At 35.7% G+C, this 18482-nt stretch overlaps 1 protein-coding gene, 2 long non-coding RNA genes and 1 other non-coding gene across 4 annotated transcripts; 3 read left to right on the forward strand and 1 right to left on the reverse strand.

The window, feature by feature from the left end:
• Positions 1 to 700: 700 nt before the first annotated feature.
• On the reverse strand, positions 701 to 772 carry trnae-cuc (transfer RNA glutamic acid (anticodon CUC)). The gene has a single exon. It is a non-coding gene; the product is annotated as a tRNA-Glu (tRNA).
• A 1068-nt stretch (positions 773 to 1840) lies between these two features.
• ppdpfa (pancreatic progenitor cell differentiation and proliferation factor a) lies at positions 1841 to 7195 on the forward strand. The gene is made up of 5 exons (XM_007231879.4): positions 1841 to 2016; positions 5777 to 5875; positions 5980 to 6057; positions 6199 to 6295; positions 6803 to 7195. The coding sequence occupies exons 2-5, from the start codon at positions 5821 to 5823 to the stop codon at positions 6927 to 6929; spliced, it is 357 nt and encodes a 118-aa protein (XP_007231941.1). The 5' UTR covers positions 1841 to 2016; positions 5777 to 5820; the 3' UTR covers positions 6930 to 7195.
• Positions 7196 to 8001: 806 nt separating this feature from the next.
• Positions 8002 to 11541, forward strand: LOC125806223 (uncharacterized). The gene is made up of 3 exons (XR_007441509.1): positions 8002 to 8630; positions 10793 to 10893; positions 11068 to 11541. It is a non-coding gene; the product is annotated as an uncharacterized LOC125806223 (long non-coding RNA).
• A 3995-nt stretch (positions 11542 to 15536) lies between these two features.
• Positions 15537 to 17333, forward strand: LOC125806218 (uncharacterized). The gene is made up of 5 exons (XR_007441504.1): positions 15537 to 16244; positions 16648 to 16698; positions 16774 to 16818; positions 16897 to 16961; positions 17048 to 17333. It is a non-coding gene; the product is annotated as an uncharacterized LOC125806218 (long non-coding RNA).
• The last annotated feature ends 1149 nt before the right edge of the window (positions 17334 to 18482 follow it).

Consider the following 18482-nt stretch of genomic DNA (forward strand, 5'->3'; position numbering starts at 1 on the left):
AAAAATCATAAAACTGGCACTTTTCACATTTAAAAACAATATTTTCCTAAATACAAATGAATAATTTCATTTTCCTCCAAACCTTTAGTTTCTTTATGGTTTTCTAGTTTTTATGTCTGTTTTCAATCATGCAACATTTGTGGCTAATTTCTCTTAAAACTAACCTGAAAAGAGTACAATATAGCTTCGCCACGTGATTTTTAGGAGTCTCCAAAGCTGTGAATAGCTTATTTAACTACAGACATAAAGGAATTTGTTTCACCTTCACCTGTAGCCTATACACAGGCCAAGGACTGTTAAGAGGTTAACAGTTTTTTTCCCATTATAACGCTAAAAAAAGATGTAATGCAGTCAGGACACTACTACAGATAACTGCATATGTTTACCTTTTATGTGTCTGTAGTTTTAATGTTTTCTGTACACATGTCGTTGAAAATCCTGAATCTAAATCCGTATTATAATTAGTAAGTGTTTTTTTTTAACTGCACTCGGCAGGTGACCTGCTCCGTTCTTGTTTGTTATTTAAACGGTAGATGGCGTCAGAAACTGAACTAACTCAAGTCCATACAGTTACATTACATGGAGTTACACGGATATATTAGTAATTGTATATATTTGTTTATACCAAATGTCATTTTTATGCTCAATTCAGCGTAAGCAATACAACTTTAAAGAAATTAAACTCCTAAAAAGGTTGGTGTTCCCTGACCGGGAATCGAACCCGGGCCGCGGCGGTGAGAGCGCCGAATCCTAACCACTAGACCACCAGGGAAGCTGATGAACAATCCCAATCCTTTAGATAAAAACAGAGGAATACTGTACTACTTCTAATATATCTCATTCTGTATGTTTTAATAGATTTTGGGGTGTTTTTTGTCCGATCTTGAATTGTGTGGCCTAATCAGGCTTTTTACTGGGTTCAAATATGTTTGGGAAACAATTTATGGGCAAATACATTGAGGAATAAGTTAAATCAGTTTTAAATGACTTATGCCAGTTTATTTTCTCTATTTATTTTGCTATATTTAGCTAATTGTTTTTCTCTTCTTTTTTACAGTTCTCTGCACATTATTTTTCTCTTTTTCAGTTTTTTTGTGCTTGCTTTATGTTTATATTTTTTGTGGGAATAATAAAACTCTCTTTTTCTGTTCATTTTTAATATGATTTTCTTGCCTTTTTTAAAACTTTCCTTTTTTGTTTGCTTTATCAGTTTTTTACTATATTATCTTGCGCAAACTATAAAATACTGTCCATGCACAATCTTTCTATTTTGTTCTCTTTTTTGCTATATGTGCTTTTTTGTGCCGATAATAAAATGCCCTCTTTCTGTTCATTATTTCAATTTAAATATTTTAGCTTTTTCTCTCGTCTTAACCCTTTTTAAAACTTCCTTTCTTTTAAAATTGTTTTTTTTTTTCTGTTCGCTTTTTGAGTTGTTTGCTATATTTTCTTAAGCAAGTAATAAAGTGTGCTGGTTGTAATTGATTAAAATTTTTATATTTTCTCTTGTATAAGCCATTTTTAACTTTCCATACACATTATTTTTTATCTTTTTGTTCTCACACTGAATTTCTTCTCTCCAGACTGACTGGTTTGCTCACCACAGTCTTATATCTCTAGAGGGACTCCAGTTTGATATTAATGTTTTGTTGTGACCGTAATATACTGCCTGTTTAATATAACGCTTTGCTTAGCAAGCCTTTCCATTACAGCCCACAGAAATAAACCATCCACAGAGAGGACAGATGGGTAAAACTCTGTTACCTGAGGGAGTGTCCTCAGAGCCAGGCCCCGCCCCCCGGGGGAGGAGCTCCGTGCTGTGGTCTGATCAGCGGATAAAAGCGCTGTGGGTCAGGCTGGTCCACAAAGAGCGGTGCCCCACCGGCAACCTGAGCACCTGGGCGGGTTTTACCCCAAAAATAACTAACACAAATGGGCCCCGTCGCCTAACATTTAGCCCACCTAACACCGTCGACCAGCTGTGACTTCATCCATCTGCAGCTTCACATTTTAAAGGTAAGTAAAGGGAATAGTTAGTTCAGATCATGTACAGTAGTCACTTAATGCAGCTCTATAATCTGTTCTTTGTTCTGGGTTTAGGCAGAGTTGATCACTTTGGATTTAAACAAGCATGAAACATGCAGTGATTTAAGTCTTTAATTAAAAATTTAAATGAGCTAAAAGCAGAAATGTATAAAGCACTAGAGAGCCAAACCTAAGTGAAAGTACAAGTGCTTTATCAAAAAAGCGACTTGAGTAGGAGTTAAAGAGTTCTTTAAGCTCCACTCTTAAAATTTAAAGTTTAAAATTAGCTAAAAGTAGAGATGTATAAAGTGCTAAAGACTCAGACTTAGATAAAAGGACAAGTGCTCTATCAAAAAAAAAACTTGAGAAGAAATGGAAGTAGAAGTACTATAGTATTCAAACTTTTATGTACTTGAGTACTGCAACTACTTTATTGTAAAATTTACTACTCAAGTACTTAAAGTAAAAGAACAGTTTGGTTATGTAAGTTATTACAGAAAGTTATAAGAGCAAAAGGCAGAATGGGAGCAGCGAGGTCTTCTGATAAGAAAATATTGATTTACACAATAATAAGGAGCTTCATCAAACCTAGTGACAGTGCAGACCATCTTTCGTTCTGGCCTTATGATAATTTGGGTTTGGAATGACATTTTTATATACAATTATAGTTGTAGCAAGTAATGATGTAGCACATCAAAATGCATTGAATTAAAAGTATTAAACTTATCCAAACTATGTAGTGAAGTAAAAGTGGAAGTAGAAGAAAAAATAATACTGTAGTAGATTCAGATACAGCATTTTAGTAGTGAAATAATTCTACTTCATTACTATAAATCTCTGGGCTAAAGGGCTGAAAAGTAAGTCTTTTCAGTGTTCATTCATATTATGAACATTGCTGGTAACCCAAGAATACCAAGGCCAGTCTCTTTTTCCACCACTGAGTTGTTGTGAATTAGAGGTAAGCCTTAAGATGACTCAACATGAATGGCCTGATGTGTTTTCAGCATTACCTTATGTTACGCAGTTATGCTGAGGTAACAGCTTGGCTTGGTTTACATAACCTGGTGGTGTGACTGGTTTATCCTTGGGGATATCTTACTCACTCTATGTAGCACAGACAGGTATTATCTGGGCCGGGCTCTAAATCCTCAGACTCATCTATAGGTGCTTTTCACTGCATGGTGTCTTTAAGCTGCGAGAAAAACAACATTTTTTTATTTTTAATAAGTTAGGACGAAATTACAGTAAAATCATACAAGTAAAGCTCAGTGATAACATTTGCAGACTGGGATTTTAGTAATAATACTTATTAATGCTATCGAACATAATGCAAACTAGGTAGTTTTTCAAAAAACATCTTTGTGATTTGTTTGGGCTCAATTGAACAGTTGGCTCAAGTATAGACCTGTGATTTTGAACCTGCAGAAGTCCTGCAGAACCTCTATTAGGCTAATCATGATGACCTATTTTTTTTTAGACCATATATTTTCATTTTAAGACCAATTTATGCCACTTATATTATAATCAAACAATAATGCATTCATACATTATTGTTAAAGTGCAGTGTTCATTTTAATCATTAAAATTATGCACCAAGAATATAATAATAATTAAAAAAAAGATTTAAAATAAATAAATCCACTGTTTTTAAACAAAGTCTACCTACTGGCTCATTCACGTGACAGGCCTATGCTCCGTCTTCTATCGTTTCAAGTATTCCCTTCTGAAAAACACCTGAAGCAGCTCACAATAGAGCTTAGTTATTACCAGATTAATTGGATCAGGTGTACTCAGCGCTGGCAATAGTTCAAACCAGGGATGGCAATAAATCCTCAGCACTGCAGCTGAGAACCACTGGTGTAGACCAGCTTGTAGTGAACTTTATAGTCAGTCATTCATTATGACAATTGTCACATCAGTAATATCATAAGTGCTTAAAAACACTGATTAATTGTTCCCTATAATTCAATGAGTGAAGTTTGGACAGCAGTTATTTTAATTTGCTAATGGTACATTTTGTCTGCACATCGAAATAGTACAATTGATATTAGCCACGGTATCAAGAAAATATGTTTTAATTATTATGATATGATATTTTATCATCATTTACCATTTACACCCTTTACTGTAGATAGATAGATAGATAGATAGATAGATAGATAGATAGATAGATAGATACTTTATTGATCCCGAAGGAAATTTAGCAAATTTGTAGATGAACAGATAGTTTAGATTGATACTAGTGAATCTAGCCACACTTTAAGGTTTATTTTTTTGAAATCTAAGAATCTTAAGGATTAAATCTGTAGATATATAGTCTACACCAGTATAATGGTATTAGTGGCATACAACAATTTTATTTATTTAGTCTTATTAAGTCTCATTTAAAACACATTTAACAAACCAAATAATAAACCTATAGGCTTAGAGCTTACTAAGCATGAAGGGTTTAACGCTGGCACCCAAAGGTGCCCTCATACGTGTCCTAGTCAGAGTACACTGGCACGGAAATGCTCAGAGCCCATGCTGTTTCCATGGCAGAGCGCCATGCAATGTGAGCTCACACATGCACGCCTGCCACCGCCAGGTTGAGTGCCTTCCCAGACTGTTTTAAGCTAAGCGGATCGCCGGGCACAGAAACCCAAACTCTGCAGCTGTCGGCACATGTCAGTAAACTCACCCCATCCCATCCCAGGAAGACACTTTCCTGCCGTGGAGGCCAGCGAGCAGTCATGGCCTTGCTCGTCCTTATCTAGAACTACAAGCCTTTTTATCCTCTTTTTCAAGGTAGTCAGCTTTTGCTGGGAGCAAAAGGTAACTATGGGGACCGGTTCTGCCATACCAGCTGGCACACACTTTAAATATACATATAAATCTCTTTTATGTTTTCACTGTGTTGCAACACATATCATGGACCACACTGTTCCAGTTGAAGTGTTACTTGATGCAAGTTCCCCCTCACCCTGATATTTTTTGCTGATCGTATGTTGGATTCAAGGTCAGGGTGGCACTGAAAATAGTGCAGACATTTCTTGGACCTTATGGGTTGCCTTCATGAGATGCTTTTTGAGTTGCCATGTACTGCTGGGAAATGCCACCTCGCTCTGCTTGCACTACAGTGTCACGCAGTAAAAGGGCAGGCTGATAAATTGTTCAGAAGTATAGTGTGCACTGTAGTATGTGACCGAAATAAATATCTTCAGAATGCCAGAAATATCCAAAAGTAAATGTTCTGGCTGCAATATTTATTCATTAAATTTAATAAATATGAATTGAAAAGCAGTGGATGGGATAAGAAAATGAGGAGAGTGCTTGGCGTAGCTTCTGGAGATGTTAGATTCTGGTCATGGTCTTGCATTGTTGAATGGAACACAGTAGATGATTGCAATTGTGGCCATTTGGATGCTATTCTGCATAGTGGCATGGAGAGTTGCATGATATATACAGCACACTTCAAAAACAGAATCTTAGCAAGTAAAATTATCGAATTTTTGTCCTACTGAGCATTGTAAATATAAATTTATCTTTAATCATTCTTTCTTTTAATTTTCATCTTATTTTAAGTTATTTACACTCAAAATAGAATAGAATAGAATATTCTGACTCTTGTGTCCAAACTTTAGATATAAGATCAGACACTTGATACAAGTCTTACTTCAAGAATTTGCTCAAAATAAGCATATACACGGCTAATGGATTTTTGCAGTGTGTTTTTTCCAACTCATGGTAACCATTCATCTCTTTTTTTCAGGTATTCCATCTTTTCCACGGTTGACACTTGAAGATTAGGGAAAAATGGCAGCAATTCCATCAGGCGGCTCCCTTGTTGCCACCCATGACTACTACCGAAGTGAGTTCTCTCATTTTTCACAAATATACACAAATAGATGTTCAACTTATGTTAAAATAAAACTATTTTCATTTAACTTTGTTGTTTCAATTTCAATATTCCAGGGCGCATAGGATCTACTTCCAGCAACAGTTCCTGTGGCAGTTCGGAGTACACTGGGGAAGTCATTCCGCACCACCCAGGTAAAAACCTAAGCATATGAACACCTCAACAACATAAGAATGAATTCTAAAATAATACGAAAAATAACTTACTTGAAAATGACTACTGTACAGAACTTTATTATGTATTGAAAAAAAAAATCTTTTGTTGTTTTTTTCCAGCTCTACCAAGGCAAGACTCAGGCCACTGGTGGTCCAGTTTCTTTTTTGGGAAACAGAATCAGATAGGAACCCCTAATGGATTCGACGCCCAACAGAAGTGAGTTATAAACGTTTGTGTTGGTCTTAATTAAAATAGGAAAACAAGTCCTTTTTTATATCTGACTAAAATGTAGTAACTACACTCAGATGTTGATCAAAACAACAACAAAGCTGTTCATTTGTGGTTCAAAACTGCAAGCTTATCTTGATATCTTGAAGTCCAGCACACAAGACCTTCTTTCTGTATTTACTCTTTAGCTCCTCCCCGTGAAACTCTGACCAATAAGGGAAAATAACTTTCTCACGTTTTTTACTGACACATTTTGGTGTGCTTGGATTTATCCCTGTGTGAAAATGAACCTATGGGAGTTATGGGAGTAATTGATAGGGATGAACATCTCTGACTATCCAACAGTTTAATTATTATCTTTTAGAACAATGATGATTTATTGTGATTATTTGGTACAATTTAGAAATTGTGTTTATTCTGTTTTGTGGTACACTGCATGTTGCTCATTTGACTCTAACGTCTCTCTGACCTCTTGTCTTGTGTTTGTGATGGCAGGACTGGAACCTACACAGTGACTAATGGTCAGGTGACCTGCATAGCCCGCGAGATGGTGATGAAGAGGCAGCTAAGCGAAAGCAGCGACTCTGGCAAGCCAGAGCTCACCACGCCCCCAGCCTCTTAGTCCCTGCCCACTTAGAGAACTTCATCCTTCACCCCCACCCAGAGTCACCGACGTAGACGCAGGCGTTTGTTTTTTTTGTACTTTTAGTAGAGTGAGGCTGCCTTCATGTTGTTTCTAATGCTACCTTTTACTAACGACCAAAACTGTTTCATAAAAGCCAAAAAAGAGGCGTGCTATTCCCACGCGGCTATGGCCATTTGTTACTGTGTGCACTATATCATCAACATATTGTTTGCTGCTGAATAAAAGTTTGCAGCCTGTAACAATCTGTGTGCTGCTCTTTTTTCTTTTATATTAGCTCACAGAGAAAAGAAAAGTTTCATATTTTACTTAATCAGGATCTTGTCTTTTCTTTCCATAGGCTGTTGAAGAAGTATTATCATTTTGTATACCGGTATGCTTATATTAAGCATATAAACATCTGCCAATGGGGTGATACATTTTTCTTAGTAAGGTTTCTTAAAGTTAGCAATAAAAAAAAATAAGACCGGAACAAGAAGCGCATTCATACTCAAATGTAAATATATTTAACATCAATTCTTAGTACATTCCTAATATACCTGGTGTATAGTGAAACAGTTGTAATACTCATTAAATGTATTATAATTTTATTGTTAGCATGTTTAAAAACACGGGGTTACATACGTGTTTTTACATTTTTACTTAAGTATATTTAAAATAGTTTCGTTTTAGTACATTTAAGTACACTTAGCGAAATTTAAGTAAGACTTTTGTACTATCCCAGATAGCCAGCGACTTTGGCCCGGAGTCGTTTCTAAGTCGGCACTGCTGGTTTAGAGTCGCAAGCAGAAAAATACTTCTGGCCCACAGCTGGCCCAGTGTCACTTTCTGACTGTTCTACATCAGTGTCACTGAGCAGTCGTTTTGGTGCTGGTGAACGACTGTCGCACCTAACCTGTTGATTCTCTGAACACAGGTGTGTACTGGCTCAAATACGGCAGACGACCCTGTACCAGCACTGCACTAACAAAGTGGAAAACTGACTGTTCCCTACTGTTAGCACTTTTCTACCAAAGCTGACTTGTATATTTTCTTTTTATTTACAGTTATAGATTACTCCTGTCAGTAAGAATACTTACTCCCGCTGTTATGCTGCTCCTCACACACACACGCACGCACGCACACAAACACACGCATGCACACACACACAGCCTGTTATAGTACACACACACACACACACACAGAGCCTGTTATAGTACACACACACAAACACACACACAGAGCCTGTTATAGTACTGCTACACGCACACACACACACACACACACACACACACACAGCCTGTTATAGTACACACACACACACACACACAGAGCCTGTTATAGTACACACACACACACACACACAGAGCCTGTTATAGTACACACACACACACACACAGAGCCTGTTATAGTACTGCTACACGCACACACACGCACACACACGCACACACACGCACACACACGCACACACACGCACACACACGATCAGCATCCCTAGACCCCAAAACCAACCGTCGCGCACACCCCAAACGTGTGATCACGTTTAGAGTGTAAATGAATCTAGATGATATTTACCTTGGTGCCCCTGCGCATCAGCCCAGTTCAACCCGTGCGGTTTCTCGTAGCACTTGGCGCGCGGATTCCTCAAACATTACAACTTTCCTCAACTGTCAGCTATCCTGAAACCTTTGAAGTTTGTAGGTAGGTAGCAAACCTAACTAAGTATTACGTACCTTTTTTGAAATATAATTTATTTTGACTTAATAAATATTTTGGCCGTCAAATATGATTTATAACCCTATCTGTGTTGCCTCTTCAGTTAGCTAAGCTAGCTAACTTAGCAGCATATCAAGGTGATATTATCTGAAGCTAAATTATCTCAGAATGTAGCATTAAACACATTTCATGTTAATGTAAATGTTAATGTTGCTATAACAGTTACTAACAGACAACCAAAAAGTATGTTTTTACTTGAAATTCAAATTGTTAACTAGTGTACAAGGCCAGAACAGAAGTACTGTTTTGGTATTTACGTTAGCTAAGCTATAAACAGTTAGCTAGCTAGGATAGAAACCAGCCAGTTTGCTAGCGTTAGCTTAAATGCTTTTACAAACATACATACTGTAAAAGCATTTAGGCTTGCTAGTTAACCAATTTGGTAGTTAGCTAGCGAATTGGTCTTTACTAGCTAACCTAAATGCTTCCACAGAACTTTTGTTTAGATGTTGTACATTAGCTAGCTAGTCAGCTAGGTTAACTTAGTGGTTGTGTGTCTCTACAAGTCACTGTGTAATGTTTGTTTTAGCTAGCTTTTTAGTTAAATAAAATGGTGCTGTGTCTGTGAGTTAATATAAAAAAATCTTTATTTGTATTGTTTATTCCAGAGTTCAGTAATACGTTCCTGCACACTCTGCTACTTCGTTAAAAGTGTATGTTATTAACTTAGCTAGCACATTTTTATATAAACACACTCACTACTACCAAATAAGCTTTAGTCAACATTTCTCTAATTTGTAAAATCACACTAGAAGTTGTTTGTGTATGCAGTATATTAGTATACTAGAGACAAAAATGTTTTACTTGAAAAAGTTTAAAATTAAATTACACACACACAGTTATCCTGTTAGACACAACAGGAGAATTTAACAACATTAAGTAAAATAGTGGAGCTTTTCAGAGCAATTAAATTATTCATGTTTTATATTGGCAAAAAAAGGAAATAGGAAAATCATAGATACATTTTATTATTGTCAGTAAATTAATATGTTTTAATGTTGCTGCCCCTACTTTCGCTTCTGCTGGTGCCCAATTTTCCAAGTACTTATTTCAAGAATGTGATGCTGAATTTAAAATGGTCATGTCATACAAAAGAAAAAACATAACAGCATTATATTTGTAAATATGACTGCAATAAACATATTTAACATTAAACTATTACTGTACTTTGATTCTATTAGTTGATAGTTGTATCTATAGAAACAAGCGTACAATTAAATATGTGTAGAGAAGGTATAACTTGCTTTTAGAGCCTACTCAGAAAATATAAATAAGAAAAACTATACTGGTGGGTGTGTAATGCTCTCAGGGAGTAAGATATAAATTTACTGAGGAGGAGACATCAATGAATTATTAAATGATCTTTATTTTAATTGTCTTTATATTATTTTAATCTTTATAATCAACACATTTTCCTTATAATTAATGTAGATGTATTTATATATTTAAGTATTACAGTATGGAGGACCAAAAATGACATACGTATAAATAAATAAATAAATAAATGCACATATAAATGTAGAAATAAATAAATGTTGAAATAAATAAATGAATAAATAAATAAATGTTGAAATAAATAAATACATATATAAATACACATAGAAATGAATAAATAAATAAATATATAAAAAATAAATACACGCATGAATAATTGTATAGGTAATAAATACATTTCTAATTTTTTATATTTATTTTTATTTATTCATTTATATGTGCATTTATTTATTTTTTCATTTATTTATTCATTCATTTATTTCAACATTTCTACATTTATTTATTGATTTATTGCCACATTTATTAATTTATTTATTTCTGTATTTCTGCATTTGTATGATAGTTAGGTAGGCGGTCCTATCCTCGCTCTAAAGCAGGATTGGTTTTTGAGCTGCAAAAGTTTTGGTTCTACTGCTTGTCACTACCCGATCTGTACCCCCTGCCCGATTTGTTCCGTGCATGCGCACGCATGCGCATTGCAAACTGAGCAGGGGCACAGATCAGGTAGGCAATGCCAAGTTGTGGTTCCGCTCACACTGTCGCAAACAGCTTGTAAAACGCGGTTTCAAAATGAAGGACTTACGTTTTTACAGAGCTCTGAAAGAGTACATTTTAAGTGGAACATTTACTCCACCATGCAACAAAAAAATGCGCAAGGAAATGCGGCGTGTGTCTGAAAACTTCCTAGCAAAAGGTAAGTTAAAATCATATCATATTTTAGAAAGGTTTGCGTTAGCTGAGGAAGCGAAGTGTCCCGTTATGTGAACTAGTTAGTATAGCTAGGTTAACTATGCTAGCTAATTTAGCTCGGAGTATTTTATTATATCAATAAGTAATTAAATATGAAACGTGTTTTTTTTTTCGGCAGACAACCGATTGTTTTACACTGGACCAAATAAAACGTATATGAGACTACCGTAGTTGTTTGTACTGAGGAGGAAAAAAGGTCTGTTTTGATGGAGTGCCATAACTCCGGCACCGGCAACCACAACGGTGTACGAGGCACGAGAGACAGGGTGATTGCTGGATACTTCTGGCCTACCCTAATGAAAGATGTAACTGAGTGGGTATGTTGTGAAGTTATAACACAATTTCTTATTTATTTCCAGAGCGTAAAACTGCAACACAGTACATATAAATGTTTTATTTAGTATAAATATTACAGTATTATTCATACAAGGCTGAAGTTGGTTTGATATTCGCAGCTCCTGATTCGTTTGGTTGTATGTACACTACCTTCCATCACTTACTTTCTCCAGTTTTACTTTAACGTGCTGTTCTAGTGTAATTCATTCATTTACTAAGTAGAAAATATCTAAACTAGAGAATTAGCCTCATACTTTAAGAGAAAACCTGGCATTAGCCTGGCCAGAGCTAATTGTATACTGTATAATATTTATTTTAATTATTGAATATATAATTAACAATTTAATATATAATGAAAAAAATATTTAATAAAATTATATTTTAAAAACCTTTGTGAGCCATACTGCACAAAAAATGAATAAAAAGCTAATGTTCCAATGTGATTTCAAATAATTTTTTCATCTTGGGCCTGACCAAATACACATGATATGAAATTGAAGTCTCCTATGTTAAGGAAAACCTAGAATTAGCCTGGCCTGAGCTGATTTTATACTGTAAAATGAATTAGCAACATGACATACGAGCCATAATGCACCAAAAATTGAATATTAAGCTGACGTTCCAGTATGATTTTGAAGGACTTTTTCATTTTGGACCAGAACAAATAAACATGAGATGAAGAGTTCTAGTATTCACAAAATCGCACTGGAATCACTGGCTTTATATTCATTAATTTTTGTGCATTATAGCTTGTATGCCATGTTGCCAGTTCGTTTTAAAGTATAAAGTATTTCAGGTTCTTCTTAAAGTAGAAGACTAAAACTCATTATATCATGTGTATTTGGCATGGCCCAAGATTAAATATCCTTCAAAATCGTACTGGACCATCAGCTTATATTAAATTTTTGCTGCATTATGGCTGTGTATGCTATGTTGCTAATTCATTTTACAGTATAAAATCAGCTCGGGCCAGGCTAATTCTAGGTTTTCCTTAAAATAGGAGACTAGAATTTCATATCATTTATCAGTATCAGTATTTGGTCTGGCCCAAGATGAAAAAATTCTTAAAATCACACTGGATTTTTTTTTTTGAGCGCAACGGCTTTTAAAATATTATTGTATTTTTTTTAAATTATATATAAAATTTATTAATTTAATATTCAGTAATTAAAATAAATATTTTACAGTTAACAGTTAGCTCTGGCCAGGCTAATGCCAGGTTTTCCCTTAAGGTAGGAGGCTAATTCTCTATTTAAGATGTTTTCTACTTAGGAAATGAATGAATTACACTAGAACAGAAAATAAGTGGAAGGTCGTGTATATAAAATTGCATTTTATAACATAATGTATATTTACATAGTTAATAAACAGCTGTACTGCTTTTCTTCATTATAGCTCCTTCAGTGTTGATATGTGAGGTGTTAAATATAATATGCGGAACAGTTTGTGAACGCTCCCTTTAGTTCACGGTGGTTCAGTGAAGCGGCAGCTGCGAATATCAAACCAACTTCAGCCTCATATTATTTATTCAGTAGAAACAAAAGAAATCTTTCATAGATAGTTACCAAGATTCTGATTTTGTATAAAAATAGTGTAACAAAAACAAAGTAATGTAACAACAAATATTATTGTGCACGAAATTATATAGCACACCCCTTGTTCTAATATGAATTTATGATATGCATTTTATTTTACTTTTTGTACATGTTTAGACACTGTCCCAACTTAATTCTTCTTTTTTTTGTTTTTTTTTAGGTGAAGTGTTGTCGCCGCTGCCAACTAAATGACCCCATGAAGACGGGGACACCAGTGTTACATTCTATTAAGGTATTCCAAATTCTGTTTTGTTTAATAGAGAAAATAAATGTTTTGAAAGGTAATGGAAAATATGTGTTTAGGTGAAGGCTGCATGGGAGGTGATTGGCCTGGATTTAATTGGCCCACTGCGAGAAACTGGTCAAAAAAACAAGTATGTGTTGACCATGACTGATTTATATACAAAGTGGGTTGTTGCTGAGCCACTGCAAAATAAGACTGCAACTGAAGTGTCAGCAGCCATCATAAAGACACTCTACTTGTTCAGCATGGTCAAGAAAATTATTACTGACCAAGGGAGAGAGTTCGTTAATGAGATAAAAGTCTAGTATAATGTGAATTCTTAACATTGATATTTATCTTAATTAGCACACATGTTTTTCTGACATTCTGCTATGCACACTGTATTTCCTTTTTGATGATTTGCACACAGCTGAATGAAAACATCTTTGCAACTCTGAAAATCAAACATGCTGTCTCAAGTGCCTACCACCCTCAGACAAATGGGCAGGTAATTTTCAACATAATTTTATTTGACATTTCCCTGTAATGTTAAAAAAAATTAGGAAATGTTTTAACTGTTGTTGTTTTTTATATATATATAGGATGAGCGAACAAATCAAAATGTCAAACGTGTATTGCGGAAGTATGTAAATGAAAGCCATAATGATTGGGACATCCATTTACCTGCAGTTGTGTATGGTATTAACACTGCTAAGCAAGTGGGTATTCATTATACATTCATTATGGTCGATATATAATGTAATCGATATATAATGTTTTATTTCTGATAACTTAATTTGTTTTTAACCAGTCTTCAACCAGGCACACCCCGTATTTCTTATTCTTCCATCGGCACCCTCATTTGCCAGAGGTTATGAACGCCTGTCCCATGGGAGAAGACTTTAAAATTGCTGACCCAGAAGATGATCTTGACACCCGAGTAAATGAAATGAAAATTTTAAATGAGAAGGTTAGGTCCAAATTCATGTAGTCTGACCACAGAAGTTTTTTTTAATTCAATGGCATGTAGTAAAGTGTAATTTTTTTTTTTCAGGTGCTTAGCAACATTGAAAATGCGCAGAAAAGACAACAAAAGTCTTACGAGAAAGCTAATGAGCACAATCAGTCCTGGCGATGAGGTCTTGATTTCTCAAGATTTCAATATAAAACAGAGAAAAGACACCCTTGCTGACCGCCACAAAGGTCCTTTCACTGTGGATAGTATCTCTAAAAAGGGTGTGGCATCAGTGGTGAAAGATAATGGGACTCGATGTTGCATCAATGTCTCATGGCTAAGGCCTTTCTACAGGTTGGAAAGTAAGAGCTAAGTAGTGTTTTTTTTGTAATGGTTGACATGTAAGGTGTATATTGTAAAGTTTATTTTATTAATATTAGACTTAATTTTTTTTATTGTCTCTTCAGATCATGGAGCAGTTCCATGTGTGTCACTTCAGGACCATGAGTATGGTACACCTGATGAAGCAACAGACCATCCTTATGCTTTTTCTGGAGAGAAATGGGAAAAAGACTTGGGTCCTCTCCAGGAAAAACTGGTAGGGGATGATTCCACCTAGCCCATTCCAAATTTCACTCTCCTTCACACACTGTTAGACACTACCAATAATTTTTTGCAATCGTATATTCAGACCATCTCTCACATACTTACACTCTCACACCATTCTCACCCCCCCTCCCTTGCTAACTCTTTTAATTGCAGTTGAAATATGTCCTGGACAAAAGCCTTCCAGCAGCAGAATTGATTGTTAAAGATGACAATATCTGTCTTACACGTGAGGACTTGTGGAGTCTTGGGTTAAATCAGTGCATGGAGTCTACTGTAAGTATATTCATGTTGCAGCATGCTTGCTCAAAGGCACAGAAATAGTTTTTTTTTGTGTGTAATTTATGCCTTTATTTTGTTTTATTACGTCTAGATTGGGAATGCATGTTTTAAGATCATCAGAGAAGCTGCTCAAAAACATGTAATTAATTACAGAAGCTCAAACATTGTTATTTTGTATACTTCTTCATGGGAACTTGTATACATTTGCTAATCTTGTTGTGTTGTAAATAGGGTAAAGATGTTTACATTGCTGACATGTATGTGGTTCCCACATGGAAAACGATGAATGTGGACCCACTCTCAAGTTTACCGGTAAAGTGAAGTTAAACACACACACAGACAGACAGTTGCACATTAATGCAATGATTTCTGTACAATGCACAGTAGTTGAATGGTTGCATTTTCTTTCTCTACACCAGAACAATCTGTGTTCCAAGGATGCGATTTTGTTCCCTGCATGGAGTATGCAACAGAATCAACTGGATCACTATTTGCTATGTGTTGAGTTACAGTTTCAAAAAATAGATATTCAGATTTTTAGAATGAAGTTTGTTGATTAGCTTATCATTTTGAAATATGTCCATTGCAGGTTTTACTGGTTGTGGAGAGAGAGATCATTTTTCTAGATTCTGTACTCCCTGGTGGTTTTGGAGATGACTCGTACAAAACGATATTTAGGTTAAGAGAGAGGAAAAAGTTGCCCTTGTTCAGTGGCTTTTACCAATAATATTTTACGCAAGAGCCATGTTCTGTGGCTGCTGATTTACACAAAAGCCTTGTTCTATGGCTGATGATTTACAAAAAGCCTTGTTCTATGGCTGAAAATTAACAAAAAGCCTTGTTCTATGGCTGATGATTTACAAAAAGCCTTGTTCTATGGCTGAAAATTAACAAAAAGCCTTGTTCTATGGCTGATGATTTACAAAAAGCCTTGTTCTATGGCTGAAAATTAACAAAAAGCCTTGTTCTATGGCTAATGATTTACAAAAAGCCTTGTTCTATGGCTGATGATTTACAAAAAGCCTTGTTCTATGGCTGATGATTTACAAAAAGCCTTGTTCTATGGCTGCTTATTTATAGCTTTGTTCTTTTGTTTTATGTTTACGCAGAAGCCTTGTTCGATGGCTGTAGGATTAGGTCTCATTTTATGAAACTAGACCATGGAGAACAATTGTATGACTATAGGTTTCAGTAAGTGTGTGTCCATAATTAATTTTTTTTTCCATTTTATGTGCAGACATATTGCAGGCCAGATTGACCCAAGACCCTGGACAGAGAAGACCGGCAGAAGTTTTGATGTAAAGCCTTTTCTTTATTTTCTTACTGGGTTATATAAAACTCTGGACATCAGTTGGCTTAAATGTAATGTAAGACTATAGATATTTTCTCTGGAAGAGAATTTTCTACTGTGATTTTGGGAAACTGAGCCATGACTAGCCCACCAGTTGATACTTTTTGCTATATTCATTCGTCTTCTTTCCACCATACATTCTTTCTTGTCCAGACCTAGGGACTTTCTGTCTATTTTACACAATTTGAAACAATCTCTATCTTCAGCACATCTACTTCATGTATTAATGGCTTTTGGCAGTAACTCAGTAAGGGGGAACCTAAGCTTACTTTAGTGAAGCACTTGTCTACATCTGTTTCTATTGGTTCAACACCTTTACTTAACAGTAATATTTAATATTTTGTTTCCAGCACTTCCCTCAACAAACTTCTGGGAACTACTGTGGCATCCTTATACTCATTGTAAGCATCCTTTTAAGTTGTGATAAGCAGCATTTTGAGTTATTGGGTATAATAGAGAGATTTATTTTTTTACAGTATGCCCTCTGTATCTGCACCAATACCCCATTTATCTTCACAGAGGTCAGTTGCATCTATTAATATAGAAAAAATATTTCAAACCCCACCCCAATCGTCTGATCATTGTTATATATGTTTTAGAATGATGTGCCATTAATCCGCCAGTGGTGGTGCATCCTACTGATGGAAAGATTTCAGATTGAAGGGTAAGGCCACTCTGCTAAAGTATTCATGCCTTTTCTGCATTTTATTTCATTTGATTACCTGCTGATTAAGTTTTTTGATTCAACAGACATGGCCAGAGGTTTGCTTTCTGGACTGACAAGGCTAGCAGGCTATTGCAAGGGACCCTTCAGCCACTTTTTAGGGTATCTAGGTCAATCACTTCAGACATTCCACCTCATGTGCAAACCATGGTCAACCGCACAGCCCAAGAAAAGAAGCTGGTAGACTTTGCTGTACAAGACCATGGAGTCCGGCAACATTTGTTGGTATGTTTGTCACACATTAACAATGTTTGTTATTTACAATTTGCACATTGTTTTACCATTACAGTGTTATAAGCAAATAAGCAAAAGGCCTTATAATTCATGCTTGTTGTCACCATGTGTTGGGGGACCTTTTTTTTTTTTTTTTTTTAATGTGGATTTACAGTCCAAAACTTTTAACATAAACTACTTTTGACATTCAACTAGAAATGTTAAATGTTTGCTCATGTTTTGATGAAGTGCTTTTGGCACTTTGCCTTTTGACCTAAGGGTGTACTCTGTGGAAAAGAGCCTTCGAAGTGGCTCAGCAGAATCCAGAAGGGATCATCTCTACGGGTGCCAGTGTACCTGGACTCGGAGGAAGAACAGGACTCCCTATTTTTCTATCTTCAGGATGTCCTGAAATCTGCACCAGTAGAATTCCACATTGAGGATCAAGTGCAGTTCATTTTGGATGTTTTGTTCCCAGAGGTAAGGTTACTAGGTATGCAGTAAATATCTATTAACAATGTTAAATAGCCTGTTGTGACTTAAGTTACATAAAATTTTTAATCAAATGTATCTTTTTTTAAAATCCAATAGAGTAGTACTGTGAGACCATGATAACCACAATACATTTTCTCAGACAGTTATTGGGTCATTTTCAGCAGTGACACTAACGCTAATGCTGGAGTTTTTAAACACCTCAGTTTCACTTGCTTGACCTGAATAGTCCACCGGCGGTGGACATCCAGTGAGCATTGATGAAGGACTAGAGTATTGACAGCACCAACTATGCAGCAACAGACTCAGAGCTTCTATCTGACTTTACATATACACTGTGGTGCAGATAGGTAGGAGTGTCTAATAGAATGAGAGACAATAAATGGACACAGTGTTTAAAAACTCCAGCAGCACTGATATATCTGATCCACTCACTGTACCAGCACAACATGCACTAACACCTCATACACCACCACCATTGCTAATCACTTCTAATCACTGCACTGCAGTGCTGAATCTTTATAATGCAGTTTTATAATTTATATTTAATTTTTTTAACCCTTTTGTTAGTGCATCACCCAAGCCATGTCTACACTACAGGGAATAACTATACAAGAGGCTGAAGAGTTGTTTCTTTCAGGTCCTAACTACAGCAGAAGGTAAAAACAGTTACCTGTGTTTGAAATATCTGTATGAATGTTTATTTATTGTGACTACCATTTTAATTGGGTGGGTGGTTGCGTGTTTGTGTCGGGG

The sequence above is a fragment of the Astyanax mexicanus genome, chromosome 12, assembly GCF_023375975.1.
Source record: "Astyanax mexicanus isolate ESR-SI-001 chromosome 12, AstMex3_surface, whole genome shotgun sequence".
Taxonomy (NCBI): domain Eukaryota; kingdom Metazoa; phylum Chordata; class Actinopteri; order Characiformes; family Acestrorhamphidae; genus Astyanax; species Astyanax mexicanus.

Coding starts and splice junctions, on each gene's coding strand:
- ppdpfa (XM_007231879.4), top strand. CDS start 5,821: ATGGCAGCAATTCCATCAGGCGGCTCCCTTGTTGCCACCCATGACTAC. Junction 5,876..5,979: donor CACCCATGACTACTACCGAA/GTGAGTTCTCTC, acceptor TCAATATTCCAG/GGCGCATAGGATCTACTTCC. Junction 6,296..6,802: donor GGATTCGACGCCCAACAGAA/GTGAGTTATAAA, acceptor TTGTGATGGCAG/GACTGGAACCTACACAGTGA.